Source organism: Protopterus annectens, chromosome 1.part0 (genome assembly GCF_019279795.1).
Source record: "Protopterus annectens isolate FY-2018-M chromosome 1.part0, PAN1.0, whole genome shotgun sequence".
Lineage (NCBI taxonomy): Eukaryota > Metazoa > Chordata > Ceratodontiformes > Protopteridae > Protopterus > Protopterus annectens.
In genome coordinates this window covers 1,557,034,094-1,557,052,318 of record NC_056725.1, presented here as the reverse complement: position 1 = coordinate 1,557,052,318, position 18,225 = coordinate 1,557,034,094, and the positions used below count along the sequence as shown (strand labels likewise).

General features: G+C 39.5%; 1 protein-coding gene across 1 annotated transcript in view; it reads left to right on the top strand.

The window, feature by feature from the left end:
• Positions 1-13,930, top strand: part of PRKN (parkin RBR E3 ubiquitin protein ligase) — a 4,754,857-nt gene extending 4,740,927 nt beyond the window's left edge. Inside the window, exon 11 of the mRNA XM_044073232.1 lies at positions 13,490-13,930. Coding sequence (XP_043929167.1) covers positions 13,490-13,599 — 110 coding nt within the window. The 3' untranslated portion in view covers positions 13,600-13,930. The remainder of the gene's footprint in view (positions 1-13,489) is intronic.
• The last annotated feature ends 4,295 nt before the right edge of the window (positions 13,931-18,225 follow it).

Here is an 18,225-nt window from a genome sequence, read left to right as displayed (position 1 = left end):
CTGAGCAGGCCTTTAACTTAGTCCCATGAATGGATGCTTCAAAGGGATGTGTTTCTGGACATTATCCACCAGTGGGGTACTTCTCAAGTGGATCTTTTTGCCTCCCCTCTGATCAACTTCCTCTGTTTTGTCCTAGAGTCCCAGGTCCTCTTGTGTGGAAGGTGGACACCCTCTCATTTTCTTGGAAGGGGATATTTCTTTATACATTCCCGTCCCTTGCTCTCATTTAAAAAGTCCCATTCAAAATTCAGCAGGATGCTCCAAAAATCTTGTTGGTGACTCCCTTTTGGCTGTGACAGCACTGGCACCCTCTACTTCTGCATATAGCTAGGGGCACTAATCACAAGTTACCTCACAGGGTGGATCTAGCCATACAAGCCAAGGGATCTCTCATCCATTCCAACCTGTCCACTCTTCAATTGACACAGTGCGTGATAGGATTTTGATTCTTCATAGACAACTTTTTTTGAGAATGTGCTGCAAGTCCTGCAGGAGACCAGGATACTTGCTACTAGGAAATCCTACTTATCCAAATGGATGAGGTTTTCTGTTTGGTGTCTTTCTCATAACCTGGACCCAATTACTGTCTGAGTTGTTCAATGCTGGTTTGGCATATTCTTCTATTAAGGCCCACTTATCAGCTATCTCTGCTTGTCTATATTTTTTCTCCTCCTTTAGCTTCTAAATTTGAGGTGAACAATTTCTTAAAGGTGTCCTTAATATTAGACCTCCCAGGAAGCCTGTTCCTCTTCCATGGGATCTTAATTTTGTTTTGGAAAAGTTGACTCAGGCTATTTTTGAGCCTGCTGCTTTGGCTTCCTTGAAACATCATTCCTAGAAGACTGTTCTTCTATTAGCCCTTACTTTTGCCAGATGGGATTCTGAGTTGCAGGCCCATATGGCTTGTCCTCCTTTCTTGATCTTTCATGAGGACACTAACCCTTCTTTTATGCCTAAGGTGGTTAATGATGTATCATTTAATGAGTCTATTAGTCTGCCTACTTTTTTCCCCTCTCCGCAAACTGACAGTGAGAGGGTGCTGCATATTTTGGACATGCATAGGCAACTCAGGGTTTATTTGAATAAGACTAAGGCTATTAGAAAGTCTGATCAGTTATTTGTTTCTTTTCATCCTAGATCTTTAGGACTTGCTGTATCCAAGCAAACTATTTCTTCTTGGATTTCTAAGGCTATTTCCTTTTGTTATAGTTTTTATGACAAGAGCCTTCCTTATTCAGTTAAGTCTCATTCTACTAAAGCTGTGGCTTCTTCTGGTGCTTTCTTCAAAGGCCTACATACTAATTCTATTCTTGAAGCAGCTACCTGGACATTGGTGAATAACTTTGCCAAGCTCTGCAAGTTGGATGGTATCTTTAGAGCTAGGGCTGGTTTTGCTAGTGCCATTCTTCATGGCTTTGTAGAGGTCTCTTCTTCTCCTTCACCCTCCCAAGTTTCCTCTTGAGCTTTCATACTGTCCTATATGTTAAGAATACTGTAGCAGTGAATGTAAGGACATAGTATAGTTGTGTAAAATCTTACCATAATGGTAGATGTCCTTGCCTTCGCTGTTGCAGTATTTCCTCCCACCCACCTGTCCTTTGCCTTCCTGGATGTCCAGATTACTTCTTGGGTTCCTTGGACTGGTGTTCCTACTGGGGCAATTAGTTCTGATTATGGTAGACCTGAAGGTTACCTTTATGCCCTATTCTAGGCAAGGATTGTTTGGGTGATGTTCAGCATACCTTAAAGTAACAATAGTCTTTGGTAGACTAGCCAGACATTGGGCTTCCATGGCAGGGAATCCCCATATGTTAAGAATACTGCAGCAGGGAAGGCAAGGACATCTACCATCATGGTTAAGATTTTACACAACTATACTATCTCTACCTGGCAAGCAAGGCACCACTACACAAGAAGGGGATACCCAGTGCTGCACATGGATATAAGGGAACCCATGGTGGGCAGCCTAAACCACCCCAACAGAGTCCACCAGTAAAAGGGGAAGCCACTACTTCAGGTACATGGCCAGGATCAAAGATTAGATGTTTTAAATGTAAACAGAGGGGCCATGTAGCATACAGATGTCCACTGAAGTAAGGTGGGGAACAAAAGGTGAGGGAGCCAGCAAGTGGGAGTAACAGCATGCCAGTGGTAAATTGCCTGGAAACAACAGGGGTACCGAACTATCACCAGAGTCTGTATCCTATCTTAGTGGATGGAAAACAGGCCACTACCAAGAGAGAGACAGCCTCTGACATAACCATTTTGGAGCCTGCAGTGGTTAAAGAGAAGCAGTTCTTGCTTGGGCAGTCCACTCCAGTCAGAGCTTTAGGACGGACCCCATTCCAAATACCTTTGACCAGGGTTCACCTTGACTGGGAGAGTAGAAAAGGAAGCAAGCAAGTAAGTGTGTTTGAGGATATCCCTGCAGATATCTTGATAGGGAATGAGTTTGGTAATGCAGTACCTTGTATACATGTAGTTACATAAATCAGGCTTGGAGACAGGCATGTAGGTCTGGTAGCCTGGGGGAGACCCAGATAAACCCTACACCTGAAGCCAGGGCTGGTGATGTGGCTATTTCAGGGAGGGAGCTACCCTGTAGCAGTGAGCCTGATGGTGAAACACAGCTGCTGATGTTCCCTTGGACAGAGTGACTGCAAGGGCAGAGGGGAGTTATAGTACCCAGCTGACAGTGAGGCACCACTGTCATAAGATACCAACCTTCCTGTGGAAGGGAAGCTGGGAAGGGTCACAAAGGTAGAGTTGAGACAGGCTCAGCTCTAGGACCCTACATTAAGAGGCTTGAGGGAAGTACCTAAGGAGGCACTTGATTCTCAAGGAAAGAGAGAGTCTGTATACTGGAACAAAGGGTTACTGTATAGAGAGTAGACTCATGAGGGAGGGCTAGAGGGTGAGGTAATGCAGCAGTTGGTAGTGGCCAGAGCCTACAGTCTGGCGCTTATAGCCATAGCCCATGACATTCCATTTGCAGGTAATATGGGCATAAAGCATACCAAGAGATGTATTATGCAGAACTTTTATTAGCCCTGGGATTACAAGGGATGCAAAAGGGTACTGCAGAACCTGTGAGCAGTGCCAAAAAGTAGGCAAGGCAGGAGACAAGGTCAAAGCTCCTTTGATGCCTTTGCCTGTTACTGAGGAGCCATTTCAGAGGGCAGCTATGGATATTGTGAGGCCTCTAAGTACCCCAAGCTCCACAGGGAAGAAATGTATCTTAGTTGTAGTAGATTATGCTACTAGATATCCTGAGGTGGTGGCTCTGTTTTCCATCAAGGCAAAGAAAGTGTCAAACTCTTTGTTAGATATTTTCAGCAAGGTAGGTTTACCAAGAGAAATACTGAATGACAGAGGTGCCAATTTCATGTCAGATCTGCTGGCTTGTCTGTGTGAGTGCTTTGGGGTGAAGCATCTAAAGACCACCCCCTACCAGAATAATGGTCTTGCAGAGAGGTTGACCTCTACACTGAAGGCCATGCTAAGGGCATTGAAGACCAATGTAAGACAGAATGGGACAAATATTTGCACCATCTGCTGTTTGCATACAGAGAGGTAGCCCAGGAATCCACAGTTTTTTCACCATTTGAGTTGATGTATGAGCATATGGTGAGGGGAACCTTGGATTTGATTCATGATGAGTGGGAGAGTGAGTGTGAATCTCACAAGGAGACTATTGTGGCATATGTCCTAAACCTCAAGACAAGGCTTAGGGAGCTCGTGGGCTTGGCCCAGGAGAACCTAGCAGGAGCCCAACAGCATAAAAATGTCTGGTATGACAAGAATAATCAAGCCCAAGAGTATGCTATGGGAAAGCAGGTTATGGTGCTCATTCCCATCAGACACAGTAAGCTGAAGGCAGCTTTGGAAGGACCCTTCAAATTGGTAAGGAAGGTCAGTGATGTTGACTACATGGTAAAACTGCTAGGAGGGAGGCAGGGACACAAACTGTACCATGTTAACATGATTAAACCTTACCATGAGGGAGGCCTTTGTGCTGAGTATTTGCAGTGGGTGACAGGAGGAGTTTGAGGGGGATTTAGTTACTGATCTCCTCAGTGAGGCTCAGACTGACACCACAATGAAAGTGGTAGCAATGTCCAAGAGCCTATCCCCTACCCAGGTTAGAGAAATCCGAGCAATGTTACAGGGGTTAGGGGACATGTTAACTGGAAAACCTAGGTACACCCACCTGGTGCAGAACCACATGGATACAGGCCCCCAAAACCTATCAAGCAGGCCCCTTACAGAGTGTCTGAGTGGATCAGACAGACTCAGAGGGAGGAGGTACAGGAAATGCTGGAAGTGGGAGTAATCCAGGAGTTCAGCAGTCCCTGGGCCTCCCCACTGGTGCTGGTACCAAAGAAGGATGGCAGCACCAGGTTCTTTGTGGACTACAGAAAACTAAACAATCACACAGAGTCAGATGCTTATCCCATGCCTAGGACAGGTGAAGCTTTCAAGCAGCTGGGTGGGGCTACGTACCTAACCACTAGTGATCTGACCATGGGCTACTGGCAGGTGCCCTTGACTCCCACCGCTAGAGAGAAGTTAGCCTTTGTGACTCCTTTCAGATTATACAAGTTCACAAAGATGCCCTTTGGGATGCAAAATGCCCCAGCAACCTTCCAGCAGCTGGTAGATCATAACCTAGCAGGAGCAGGAGACTATCCTTGCTTACTTGGATGATATTGCCAGCTATAGCCATTCCTAGCAAGAGTACCTTCAGCATGTCTGAGAGGTCATGAGCAGATTGCAAAGGACAGGGTTGACTATTAAGCCGAGTAAGTGTCAAGTGTGTATGACAGAGATCTCCTACCTGCGACATAGAGTGGGGAGTGGTAAGATCAGTCCAGGACCTGCCAGATTGGAATCTACACAGGCATGGTCTGCCCCTGTTCCCAAAAAGCAGGTGAGGGAATTCTTGGGGACAGTAGGGTACTATAGAAAGTTTGTTCCCAGTTATAGTGCAATAGTTGCTCCCCTCACAGACCTGACAAGGAAAAACAGGACAGATAAGGTTATGTGGGCTCCAGCCTGTGAGCAGGAATTCCAAAAGCTTAATGGAGCTTTGGGTTGACCTGATGTGCTAGCCAGACCAGATTACAGCAAATAATTTGTTGTGCAGGTTGGTAATTCAAGCCATGGAGTGTGAGCTGTAATCAGCCAGGTTCCCTCAGAGGGAGAAGAGTGCCCTGTTGTATATCTCAGTTGTAAACTCCTACCCATGGACGAATGTTATGCAGCAGTTATGTAGAAAAAGAATGTCTAGCTATGGTATGAGCACTCCAAGAACTTCAGCCCTATCTGTATGGAAGGAAATTCACTGTGATTACAGACTGTAATCCCTTAACATGCTACATCGAGCCAGCCAGTAAAATGCCAAGTTATTAAGGTGGAGCCTAGAGTAGCAGGCATATGATATGATAGTGAAGCATGATAGTGGGGTCAGCAATGCCACTGCAGATAGGCTCTCAAGACAGGGTATGGATTAATGTGTGGCCAGACAGGCTCATTTCTCTGAAGCAATATTCCTCCAGGGTCACTTGAAAAACTAGCTTGAGTCTTCAAAGGGGGGAAGATGGGATGCTGTGAGGTAGTGCCAGCTGTGCCAGGGAGAGTAGGACAGTGCACTTGCAATATATGCCAGCATAGCTAGCTGGAGTTTTGTAAAGAATTATATGACATTTGAATATCAAACTGATTTGTACAGATGCTTGTGTTAAAAAATGTATTTGTTAAGTTGCTTGTGTTAAAAATGCATCAACAGTGGGTCCTGCCGGACAGAGAAGAAATAAATGTATGTCAGACTGTATTGTAACTGATTTAATGTATATATTTTAACAGAGGATACTAGAAGGGAAGGGATTAAGATCAGCCCAGCTAATGTTAAGAAAAATAGCCTGAAATTAAATGACTTGATTTAGGCCGTAAAGATTTTATCTCACAGGTCTGAATGTAGCCAGAGACGCAATGTCTGTGAAAAGCCTGGGCTGGGATCCTGCTCTATTGTCCTCAGTGGTGAACTAATTGCTACCCTGAGGTGCCAGAGAATGGGTTGTTAGTTTCTCCAAGAAGGGTGGAAGTGTTGGAATTGTTTTACAGTTTCCAGATGCTGTAATAAACCTTAGCTAAAGTTCTTTGTGTGTATTGTGACACATCAGTGCCAGATCCTGGCTCAGTTTCTAATCACAGGGTAGTGTGGGAACCACAGAGTCAGGTGACCTGATGTGATGTTATTCTGTAGCCAGCACTAAAATGATATTTAAATATATCAAATCTATTTAAATACTAATGAGAGATGTGAGGTGTGCACTGTGTATTTGGACCTGACAAGACATTCATCCACTTCATCTTGCCTTGCTTTAGTAAGTAATTAGGGAACAACAATTTTTCAATTAGAAAAATTTAGTTAGATTAGCTAAATGAAGTTTTTTCTGTATCCGTCTGAGTCTTTCCATCTGCGTTTTTTTTTATATTTTCTATGAATAAAACTCAGGTGTTTACTGTAAACAGATATTCAGTATGTTCATGTTTTTTATTACTATTTAATATGAAATATATCTAAACCTTTAATTGTGGCTGGTCTTTTAGAAAATATTTAACCTTTGAGAGTACTTGCATTTACTTAGTGGCACTGTGGTTCTACCTTCCTGAAAGTCTTAATGCTTGGTTAAACATTACAATTTATATAAGTATTAATTTTACTAAGTGCAATTGGTACCCTGGTAAGAGCCTTAAAGTAGCTGGCTTCAGGTGTTCTGGTGGCAGCAGATCTACCTTATAGTCTGGGTGGAGGTGGCAGAGTGGGTAAGCTGTGCCAGCCTTTCTCAGGTGTGTGTGTGTGTGTGTGTGTGTGTGTGTGTGTGTGTGTGTGTGTGTGTGTGTGTGTGTGTGTGTGTGTGTGTATGTGCACGCGTGTGTGTCTGTGTGAAAATCAAATCTCCAAGAGAGTGGGTGCGATAGCTACTTTGAACAGGAACACTGAGAACATTGATTTCATAGAGAGGGTGGTGGAGGACTTGGCTTTGAATACCCGGCTAAGGACTCAGCTCTATAGTGGTCAGTGGGGGGGTCTTATATGGGACCTGGAGAGAAAGCTTAGGACTGGAGTCTGCATTCCATGGGTGCTCTTAAGGGAAATTGCATTCGGTACTGACAGCTGCATCTGAAAATACTGTATGTGTGTCTGTTTTTCTCACAGTGAACATTCCTCCCTGTTGTCAGTTGTGAGGATTGAGGCTCCTTGATCACTGACCCAGAGGAGGGATGTTATAAGAACAACTAAAACATTATTATTATTATTACTATTACTCAGTAAGTTATAAGTGCTAATGTACAGTAGTGTAGTGTGAGGGAACACTGTTATGCTGAGTATTATCTTTGTTTAGGTAAAGTGAAGCAAGCCAGCCAGGTAACACTGACTTTGCAAAGCATCTCTAAGAGGCTTCATTTTCTTTTATTGAGCATGCCTGTAGAACATTGCTTACTGCCAGAAGTCCACAGAAAAGATTGCTAGAGTACATTCTTGCTATGGAAATAACATAAGCGAAGCTGAAAACAGTTTGTGGTAAAAGCCAAATACTTACCCCCCACACATACAGTAAGCACAAGCACCAAAATGAAACATTTTCCCTGGCAATCCCTTCAGTAAATCACTGACATTGTTTAAGGTACATTGATCAATCTCACACACTCACGCAAATGCACAAGTGCACAGACACACACGCGCGTGCACACACATACACATGCACGCGCGCACGCACACACACTCACACAAACACACACGCACGCACACACACACACGCGCACGCGCACACACATTTATATTTCAGCTTTCTATACTACAAAACTGATACTACACCACTGCTAACATATTTTCCCTTGAATACTATTATGGTTGTCTTGCATCTGATTAATTAAATATTTCTGTGTATGTAGACAATAAAGCAGTTGTTTGATATCTTTCCTCATTAATAAATGACTTAATAAAAATGACTTATTGGACATAGGAAAAAATAAACCTTTGTCCCTCAGTTTTGCTTTCTATTAATTTCAACCAGTAATGGTGGTCTAGAAGCACAGATTTGTTATTTTATCCCCACATCAGAAAGAGCAGGACCCATTTACACACTCACAAACAAATACATATGTATGTGTATGTAGGAGTACAACGTTTTGTCAATGATTCTGTTTATCTCAGAGCTGGCACAACTGATTGAAAATTAGCTGATCAAAATGTACTGGCTGTGTCAGTACAAGACTGCAGTATGGTGGGGATCGTGGGAATATGCTCTTTCCCCACTGTAATGGAGTCTCGTAGTTGTTATATACAGTTTGCAGTGAGTGTGGGGGTGCTATGGGTGTTTCCCCTCCTGCAGAAGCATTGTATGGTTTTCTTTTTTCAATCGTTTGTGGACCGATGTTTAGTCCTTTAATATTTAGGTGTCAATCATTGGTGGAATATTCAATGGGAGGTTGTGCTTCCATACACAGTAAGATAACAAAAGAAAAAAGGTGTATATGTCTGTTCTGAAATACCATAATGTGCTCTGGAAAATCTTTAGGATTTTAGAGTAACCTGAGTGTGTTTTCAAGAATGTTTCTTTTTAAAACCCACATGGATAACCCAAAGCACATTTATTATGGTACAGTACCTTACAAAAACAATATTTATTAAATATTGTTAAGCAGGTGAAGTTGAGACATCCTTTTGGGAAATCTCTCAAAGACTTCCTGCTGTCTGAGACTGCCCAGCTGGTATGGTGCAGTATTTCTAACATGCATTTTACACATTACAGTTGACCTGCAGTGCCTGTTAAAAGCATAAAGAAGTTACTTGTCTGATCTCTGTATGAAATGACTGTCAATGGCACCTGAACCTACAGATATTGAACTTTATGATCGCTAGCATTTTTTATATGAGTTAAGGTATGAAAATTGAGAATTAAAAAGTAAAACGAGGCTAAAAGATTAAAACAGCATGACAGCTAACCTGCTCATGACAGGTTTGAAAATTCAGTCTAGCATCTTCTGAACTAGCTATTAATTTTCATTTGTGTTGTGTTCTTAACTCATTCACTCCAATGGAGCTCAAGACCTTTGCAGTGTAACTTCCAGTGATAGAATCAAATATAAGTCCTCACATTTCAAATTAATGTTCATATCTCTGGAACCATAAGGGTTATGAAAGAAGTATGAATGGCAAACTCTTCAGCAGAAACTATTTTTATAGTTGTAATGATCTTTAAGTTCTGGGTCGTAAACCATATTTTATAAGTCACAGTAAACAGAGTAAGTATTACATTTGTAATATTTTGTAAACAACATATAATATCTCAGCAACCACTCAAGATACACACATACTGTCAGCAGTATTGTATTCATCTAGCAGAGAGTTTTGTCTGTGCTACTTGGTTGTTGAGATATTTAGAAACGTGAAAATTATATCTATAGAAATGAATATCACAAAAACAACAGTTAATATCTATTTACCTGCATCAGACAGAGGTCAAATATTAATGCTGTTGTGTTTGACATTATATAAGATTTAAGGTGAACCTTTTTAAAACCTTCTACATGGTATGGTTTTGGAATTATTGATGCAAATATGAACAAGCAATGCTTGATGCCTAGAGGTGTCAGTAAGAATTAGCTACAGATGCAACTGGAGGCGTCACTCAGATGTAAAGAGTTAACAAAGAATTTCAGTTGCTTGTCAGCTCCGTGATGGAAAAATAGCTGCTTAACCAGTTAGAATCATATAAGTGAAAGGAAAATATTAACTGTCATTTGGGTCACAAACACAAGACATCCAAGTATACCATACTGATCACTGCTGCTTGACCAACAAAATTCTCTAAACAGTTAGGTATTTAGTATTGCACTAAGTGTTTTTTTTTGCTAGAAAAACCTCAATACAGTGATTAAGGTCAAATTACAAACACATACTCAAAAAAACACAGAGAAAGACCCTTGCTTGGCCACTGCTAGAATCATAGACATGAAAGGAACATATTAGCTCACATTTGGGATTGAAACCCAAGATCTATTTACCTGACACAGGAGCACAGCAGGCATCTGACTGTCAGGTGGGGCTCTGTAACTTCTCAATATCAGAGCATTGAGGAAGATCATAATTTTGTGTTTATTGTCAGTAGTGTAGTCTTGACTTGAAGCATTGTGCATTATTATTTGCAGTGATTTTTTTTGAGGCCAGGTCTGCTCATGATTCCATGAATTATTCTTATTGGTTGAGTATTTTTAATGACAATATACATTAAAAGATCCTCCAGATTTACTTGCACATTACCAAAGCATGAGACAGAAGCTTCTTAAAAAAAAATCACAGTATATAAACCCAGTACATAGCTATCTTTTCTTAAGTTGTATAAGTTTCATTGACTTATTGTTGGTGGTAACATTAGCTTAGACCGGACACTAATTACAATACCTTACACTGCTTTGAAACATGCAGGTTTAAGCATGAATTCCCAAAGTGCCATATTTATTTTCCAAAACAACATCACAAGTAAGCTGAATGCACCTTTATTGTGTTACACATTTGTAATATTTGCCAAACTGTAATATTTACCAAATATGTAGTAGTATGTCAGCCTTTGAGTTCTTTTTTTATCTTTTTTACTTCTGAACTTCACATTATCATTTTTTTTTTGTTGTTGGTGTTGTTTTTGTTCCTGATTCTTACCCCCACATCCTTCATCCAGCTCCCATCAGTTCCAGTCTGACTACCCAAGTCACTTACTGTACAGGCAAGGCTTCATACCTTCATGCCACGTATTTCACTCACTCTCATTCACTCTCTCTCTCTCTCTCTCTCTGTCTCACTCTCAGTTTACTTTCGCAATTATAACCTGATGTAACTTTGAATTAAAAAGTACCAATTGCAAGACGTCAGACTTGGTGCACAACTCATCATAAATTCAAAAGGCAACACTCTTCACGTACTATAGATTGTCTACTAATGTCTTTGCAATGCTTAAGCCTTTGCATGGCCAACCCTAGCTTATGGTAACCGCATGTTAGAACAGTACAATTGATCAACATATACTCAGTAAAGTTTATACTCACTTATCAACACTTGCAGTCTCTTTTATCACCAAATTAACTCCTCATTCAGCTACAAAGCTGTGTGTGTGCGCGTGCACGCGTGTGTGCGTGTGTGTGCCTGTGTGTGTTTATGCTTTTACATAGGTTTCAGCCTGCACAGAGTATGTTCCTATATTATTAGCTCTACGAACATATTTTGCATAAGATTTGTTTCACTTCAAAGAATTGAAGATGAGGGGGGATATTGTATTTATTAGGGGAATTTATTAGGAGAATCATGGCAGATAGCATTAGGAGAGACACAGGTATGAGACATATACTGGCTACTGTAGGACATAAGATTGATGAGTGAAATGTGTCCAGAACTGACTATTTGAAGTCTAGTTAGACCTAAAAGAATGTTGTAATTATCAAATAATATAGCAATAACCCACGCCTGGGTGTGGGTAATGCTGGATTTACCCACGGTTGGTGTGGTTTGGTCACGAGGATGAAGTCCGAGTGGCCAAACAAAGCCAATCGTGGGTAAATACAGCATTACCCACACCCAGAAGTGGATTATTGCTATTATACAATGACATTATTTAAGAAACAAAATAATTACTTTTCTTAAATAATGGCATTGTGTAATGCCTCCTTGCTGCCCTTCCGCAGCTGTCTGGAATTCTGCGGCAGTTCTGATGTACTGCGCATGCGTATGCCTACGCAGTACATCAGAGCTGTGGGCAAAAGCAGTGGAGAAAGCAAGATCTCCTTTGCTTTTTACAAACTGCTTCGCTATGTTAAATGGGTTTAACATAGCGAGACAGCTTTAAAAAAGCAACGGAGAATCTCCGTTGCTTTTTTAAAGCTGTCTCGCTATGTCAAACTCGTTGAACATAGCGAGACAGTATGAAGCAATGGAGATCATGCGTTCTCCATTGCTTAAATAAAAGAGTTATAGTAATGGAAAAAGTCCAGGCAACCGGACCTTTTTTCCATTACAATAACTGATTTACAACGTGCACGCTGATCAATCAGCGTGCACGTTTTTGAATATTAATGTGGGGTCATTGTATAATTTCCCTTGTTTCACATGCTACCAAAATAATTCTCAAGATCCTGCTGAGAATTTCCAGATGTACAAGCTGGTTTTGAAGGAGCAGAGTGACCAGTAATCAAATTATCAGTTTGCTGGGTAATGAAAAAAGCCATGGAGTTCCAAAAGAATATTTACCTATGATTTATTGCTTACTCTAAAACCTTTAATTTTGTGGATCATAATTAACTTTGGCAAGTGCTTAGAAAAGTGGGGATACTGTGTCGCCTTAAAAATCTGCACGCTGAACAAAATCAGCAGTTACGACTGAATAAGGAATAACTGGCTGGTTCAAGACTGGGAAATGAGTTTACCAAAGCTGTATATTGGAACCTATTTATTCAGGTTATATGCTGAATATATCATGTAAAATATTGGGTTCGAGAAATCTGTTAACGGAATCAAAATTGCTGGAAGAAATTTTAACAACCTCAGATATGCAGATGATGCTACTTCAATGGCTAAAAGTGAGGAATAGTTGAAACACCCATTGATAAAAATGAAGGTAGAAAGTGCAAAAACAGGTTTGTTGATCAACATCAAAAAAAGCTAAAATCATATCATCTAGCCCTATCAGTTGAGTGATTAGATGCAGAAGAAATGGAGGCTGTGACAGATTTTATTTTCCAGGACTCAAAAACTTTGCAGAGGGCGATTGCAGCTATGAACTTAAAAGGTGCTTGTATTTTGTAAAGAAAGGTGTTTTAAAGAGCAAAGACATCTCATTGTTAACAAAGGCCTATACAGTCAGAGGTATGATTTTTCCCTAGTAGTAATATACAGCTATTACAGTTGGACTGTGAGTAACACTGTGCAGGATTATTTATGCATTTGAACTCTGGTGTAGAAATGTTAAAAAATTCCATGGACTGCAAGAAGCTCGAACCCATAACTACTTAAGGAATTAAATCCAGACTGTTCACTAGAGGGCCAGACAGCAAAATTAAAAGTCAGACACTTGACCACATAATTCCCTGATGCTGGGAAAGATGAAAGGTGAAAGAAGCAACAGCAGAGGCTAAGGCGAATGGAGAGCATTAGTGAAGTAATGAATAAGAATTTGCGAAATCTTAAAGAAATACATCTTGACACAAACTGGCATGCTAAAGTCTATGAAGTTATAAAGAGTCAGAGTCAACTAAATAACTAAACAACAAGACTTAAAGATATGGACTTTATGCATAGGAGACATCGACGCAGAAAATGTACTCTTATGGTAAGTATCCTTACATAAGTACATTTTTCAGATGTTAAAATATGTTTTGTTTGAAGAAATTATTACTTTATTAGCATCTGTCCTGATTTCTCTGTTTCTATTCACAGGAGGGTGTATGCATATGAAGTGTCCCCTTGTACAGTGCAGATTTGAATGGTGCTGGATCTGTGGAACGGAGTGGAACCGGACATGTATGGCAGATCACTGGTTTGACTGAAATACAATCAAGGCTCAAGTGTCATATAACTAAGATCACAGATTTAACACTGCTTTGGCCATTATTTTTGTTCAGGTGTAAAACCTTAATATTGCAAATAACCAAAATACCTCAATGATCAATGCACTTCAGTGTAAAATCAGACTTTGATTGCTAAGAAAACTGATAGTATCATATCAGAGAAAAACAATACATCTTGTCTGGTGTGGGTGGAGTATAAATATTTATTGTAAACAGGGCAGGAATGTATATTTTTTGAAGTACAGCATTATTTAGCCCTCCTGCAACATACATTTTTATATGATATGTGCTAAAATATAATCTGCAAAGGCTGCGCATATATATATATATATATATATATATATATATATATATATATATATATATATACACACACATATATATATATATATATATATATATATATATATATATATATACAGAGTGTATATATCTATATATATATATATATATATATATATATATCTATATATATATATATATAGATATATATATATAGGTGTGTGTGTGTGTATGAATACAGAGTATATATATATATATATATATATATATATATATATATATATGTGTGTGTGTGTGTGTGTGTGTGTGTGTGTGTGTGTGTGTGTGTAGGGACTGTATGATATCCTGCTGCTGCACAGTTTTCTGTCACTGTCATGAGAAATGCATTAGCTATAAAACAGGTTCAAAGCCACACAATATGGCACAGTAGAATACCCATTATGATTGCTTTTGCTCCAATTTTCAAATTGAAATGTAATCTTCTGAGTATTTTTTTTTTACACATTTGTAAAAGACTATACAAACCAGAGCTTCATCTGCCACTTTACAAGCCACTGGTTAAGTAGTGGTCTCATTTAAATATTTTTTCATTAGCTGGGAGCTTGAAAATGTAGGAGATAATTCTGTTTTAATATATATAAATTGTTCAGAGTATGGTGGTTTCAACAACTGCGTCAGACAGTTATATAACTCGTTGATTATTTAGTGGGACAGACTCATCGTAATTTGTAATTTTTAGCTACTTAAATAACACATTTTGACTAAAGTAATCAATATTGCTGAAATTACATCTGTATTTGATATATCATCATAAAAAGTACAATGTAAAGCAATGTTTAATAATAAAATATTAAGCATCCCACCTCTCTCTCTTTATTTACATATCTGTCAAAAGCATGTAAGAATACAGTGTTCTTTCCTTGATTTGTGGATTGTCACTCTGTTGCAGCTCACTGGACTAAGTAATTAGGTTACACACTTTGGATTTAACAGCAGTTCTAGCCCTTTATCTTAAAAGGATTTTTGTTACCTGGCCTCTTAGGCACAATTTGTTAATTGAATGCTGTAGCTGTCACTTGCATCACCCACACAGACTTTGCTTTATGTAGTGTACGTTTTGTCATCCAATCTGCCCTATTTGTCATCCAACCATTCACAATGAAGCAGATGCACCTTACACATCATGTGATTGATACCATATGATGTTGCATGTGTGACAGCTAATAGCTTTGTACCACTGTAAAGCCTGGCCTAAACGTCAAAAGGACATATGGTGACAGAATCTTTAGAAGAACTAAAATGGAAGTATCAGCAGATTTTGTTCTGTTTTGTTTTTTTTGTGCTTCATATTTCTCAAGCACTCTTCCTTATGAAGTGTCCTTTATTTATCCTTTAAATCTGCTATGTTTTTCGTGCATACAGTATAACATATATATGACTTTCTCACTAAAATACTTTCATTTCAGACTTTAAAGCATAGCTGATTAAAATAGAATTTTCAGACATGTACAAAGTAGTTATTATTGTGTTTTGAATGTCCATATTGACATTTTAATGATATGTTCTTTATATCTTTGACCCTTTCCTCATTTTCCAACATTCTGAGTACCTAAGGCTGGTCGTCATTTTGATAACAGAAGGTTAAGAGGTGTACAATGTTTTATTTTTGAAAGAAGACTGCACTTTAGGTGTAGTTAATTTATCCTGCTTTCCTTAAGCATGACAGATTCTGTTAATTGTCTTGGAAGCACTCCTGCTTTACATAACGTTGTCATCATATATTATTTCGTCTTTGTACATCAAATGAGATGAAAAGAAGTTCATACTGATGCAGTCTTGCTGTTGCTTTTGCTGCCAACATTTCTTTCTGTGTCTCCAGAACTTAGTATTCAAAATATACTTTTCCTGCAAGTAAACGTTATCTTTATTAAGCTATCTTCCTTTGCTTTGCAGGCTAACATGAAGTAATCATATGTTACCACTGTTTCTGAAAATTATTATTAACATAATGTTTAGTTCTTATTTATGTAAAGGGAAGCTGATACTTTCAGAGCACTTTCACGTGTGTAAAAATGTATTTGGAAATAATTAAGATATTTCATGTTAGGAACTGTATTTTATTTCCCTATTATGTATTGTGCATGTCAAACACATGTAAAGAAAATATTTTTTTGAGGAGCAATCACCCTTCTTTTATGGGCATCAGGTTTTTTTATAAGCTAGCTCTTTTCAGGGAATGGCCAGAATATTCCCTTATGCTGTACTGACGAGCCCATAAGAAGGGCATAACATGTCATACCTGCAGCTTTTGGGCTTTGTCTTTCATTGCCTGAATGAAACAATAAAGGCTTATGAAAACTAAAATGTCAGTAGACATTCAGAAACCAACTAGCTGGTACACATGTACATCCTTAAGGGGTCATTTGTGTATATTGTATGGCCTTCCATTCAAGGAGGTTTAAGGTACAACACAGCAGAGACTAGTTTGTCTAGGACGTTTGTTGTTGTTAACTTTGTGGCCTTTTTACCTCTTGTTTTTGTCCTTATTTGAAATATTTTATAATCACTCTAATATTATGGACATTGTTTTTTTTTTAATAAAAGCTAGGTATTTTCAGAAAATGGCCAAAATACCCACTTATATTGCATCAATGAGCCCACAAGAAGAGCAAAATATGTAATGTAATGTCTACAGTTAATGGTATTTCACTTTATTGACTTGAATGCATCAGTAAAGACCTTTGAAAAGTAAGATGTCACTAAGCATTCAAAAGTCATCTAGCTGAATCATTTGTATGCCCTTAAGGATGAATTTGAATATATATCTCTTGGACTTCCATTCAGAGTGATTTAAAGTATTACACAGTGGAGTTCCTGGTTTGCCTTGAATTTTCTGTTGTCATTGCCTACTTGGCTTTTTTATTTGTCCCTTTTACCTGTTGATTTGGTTAAAATTTATTTAAAAATACTACTGAGGCAGAATGTTGTGACTGTGACATCAAAACTATTTTTATGGCAGAAGACTATAATGCACACACAGTCTTCATGCATAACTGGATGCATCTCTCCTGTTATTTTTCTGGGTGCTTTCACAGAAGTCAGTAGATCTTTAGGTAGTCATTTTTAAGCAAATCACATTAATACAATAACTCATACCCTGTCTGGGCTTTCACAACAACACCTGACCTAAATGGGATAATACAAATAGGGTGCAAGCACAAAACATCAAGGCATCACATGCCTGACGTGAAAGACATGCATTACCACTGCAGCTGTCCATTCTGTTCCATCTCTGAAACAGTTCAAATCTGAATCCTAATGTTCATTAAGGAAACAGTCCCATGTTTGCTGCTTCCTAGAAAATTCAAGCCTTCACAATCTTCTGTTAGTTGTCAGATCAATAGCCACAACCTGCTGTAGCAATGCCTGTATTTCTGCAGGGGGCTTACAATGTCAGACACTGAATATATGACAGCATTTTAATCTGGCCACTTGAAGATGCATGCAAGAAAAGCAAGAGATCTACCTAAAGTCTCAAAGGTTGGTGGCTAGAAAGAGGAAGAATGTCAGAAAATACTGGAACATAGATGTGGTAGCTACTGAGAGTGTGCCCAGCACAGAGAAAGCAGGATGATATCTCACTCGGCTACAGGCTAGCATCAGATCACCAGCGGAAAACAAAAGATACAGAGGAAAGGCACAACTACTCATTGAAATTTCATCCCTGAGGTGGCCTCATAATTCTAGCATGTTGCCAGCTCCAAGCTTGTACACATTCTCTGACTTTGGTGGAGGATGAAAGGCAAACAAGTGGTTTACCCTCAGCACTCACTCTGGGGAGATTCTGTCAAGGTATTAGCATTACTCAGACCATAAGCAGGCAGCTGAAGCTTCCAAAATCTTGTCTGTACCATTGCAATGGTTCCCTGAGATGCCAGGTGCATGCCCAGTGGTAGTAGTCTGGACTGAAGAGTTTTTTCCCCAGTCCTCTCCCAGGCATTCCTTGATGGCCCTGATTAAGGAGGATACACTGATCCTTCCTTGCCATCAGGGTTCACAGGACAGTCCTGACTCTTTATTACTGGGTGTGAGACAGCTATTTGATGTCTGATGGAGACCAGTATTTACAAGTGAAGGAGACAAGCCTTAGGAAAAATGATTGGTGCTGATTCTACATGAATATAGGCTTATGCAGTCTTGTCCCTGCCTTTCACGGACATATCCCTAGGTACCTGTGTCCTGGTGCTCACTCATTGCTCACTTGATCATGCCCATATCAAACAAGTACAATCCTGGCCTGGCTGGAGTATGAGTCAGTAAAGG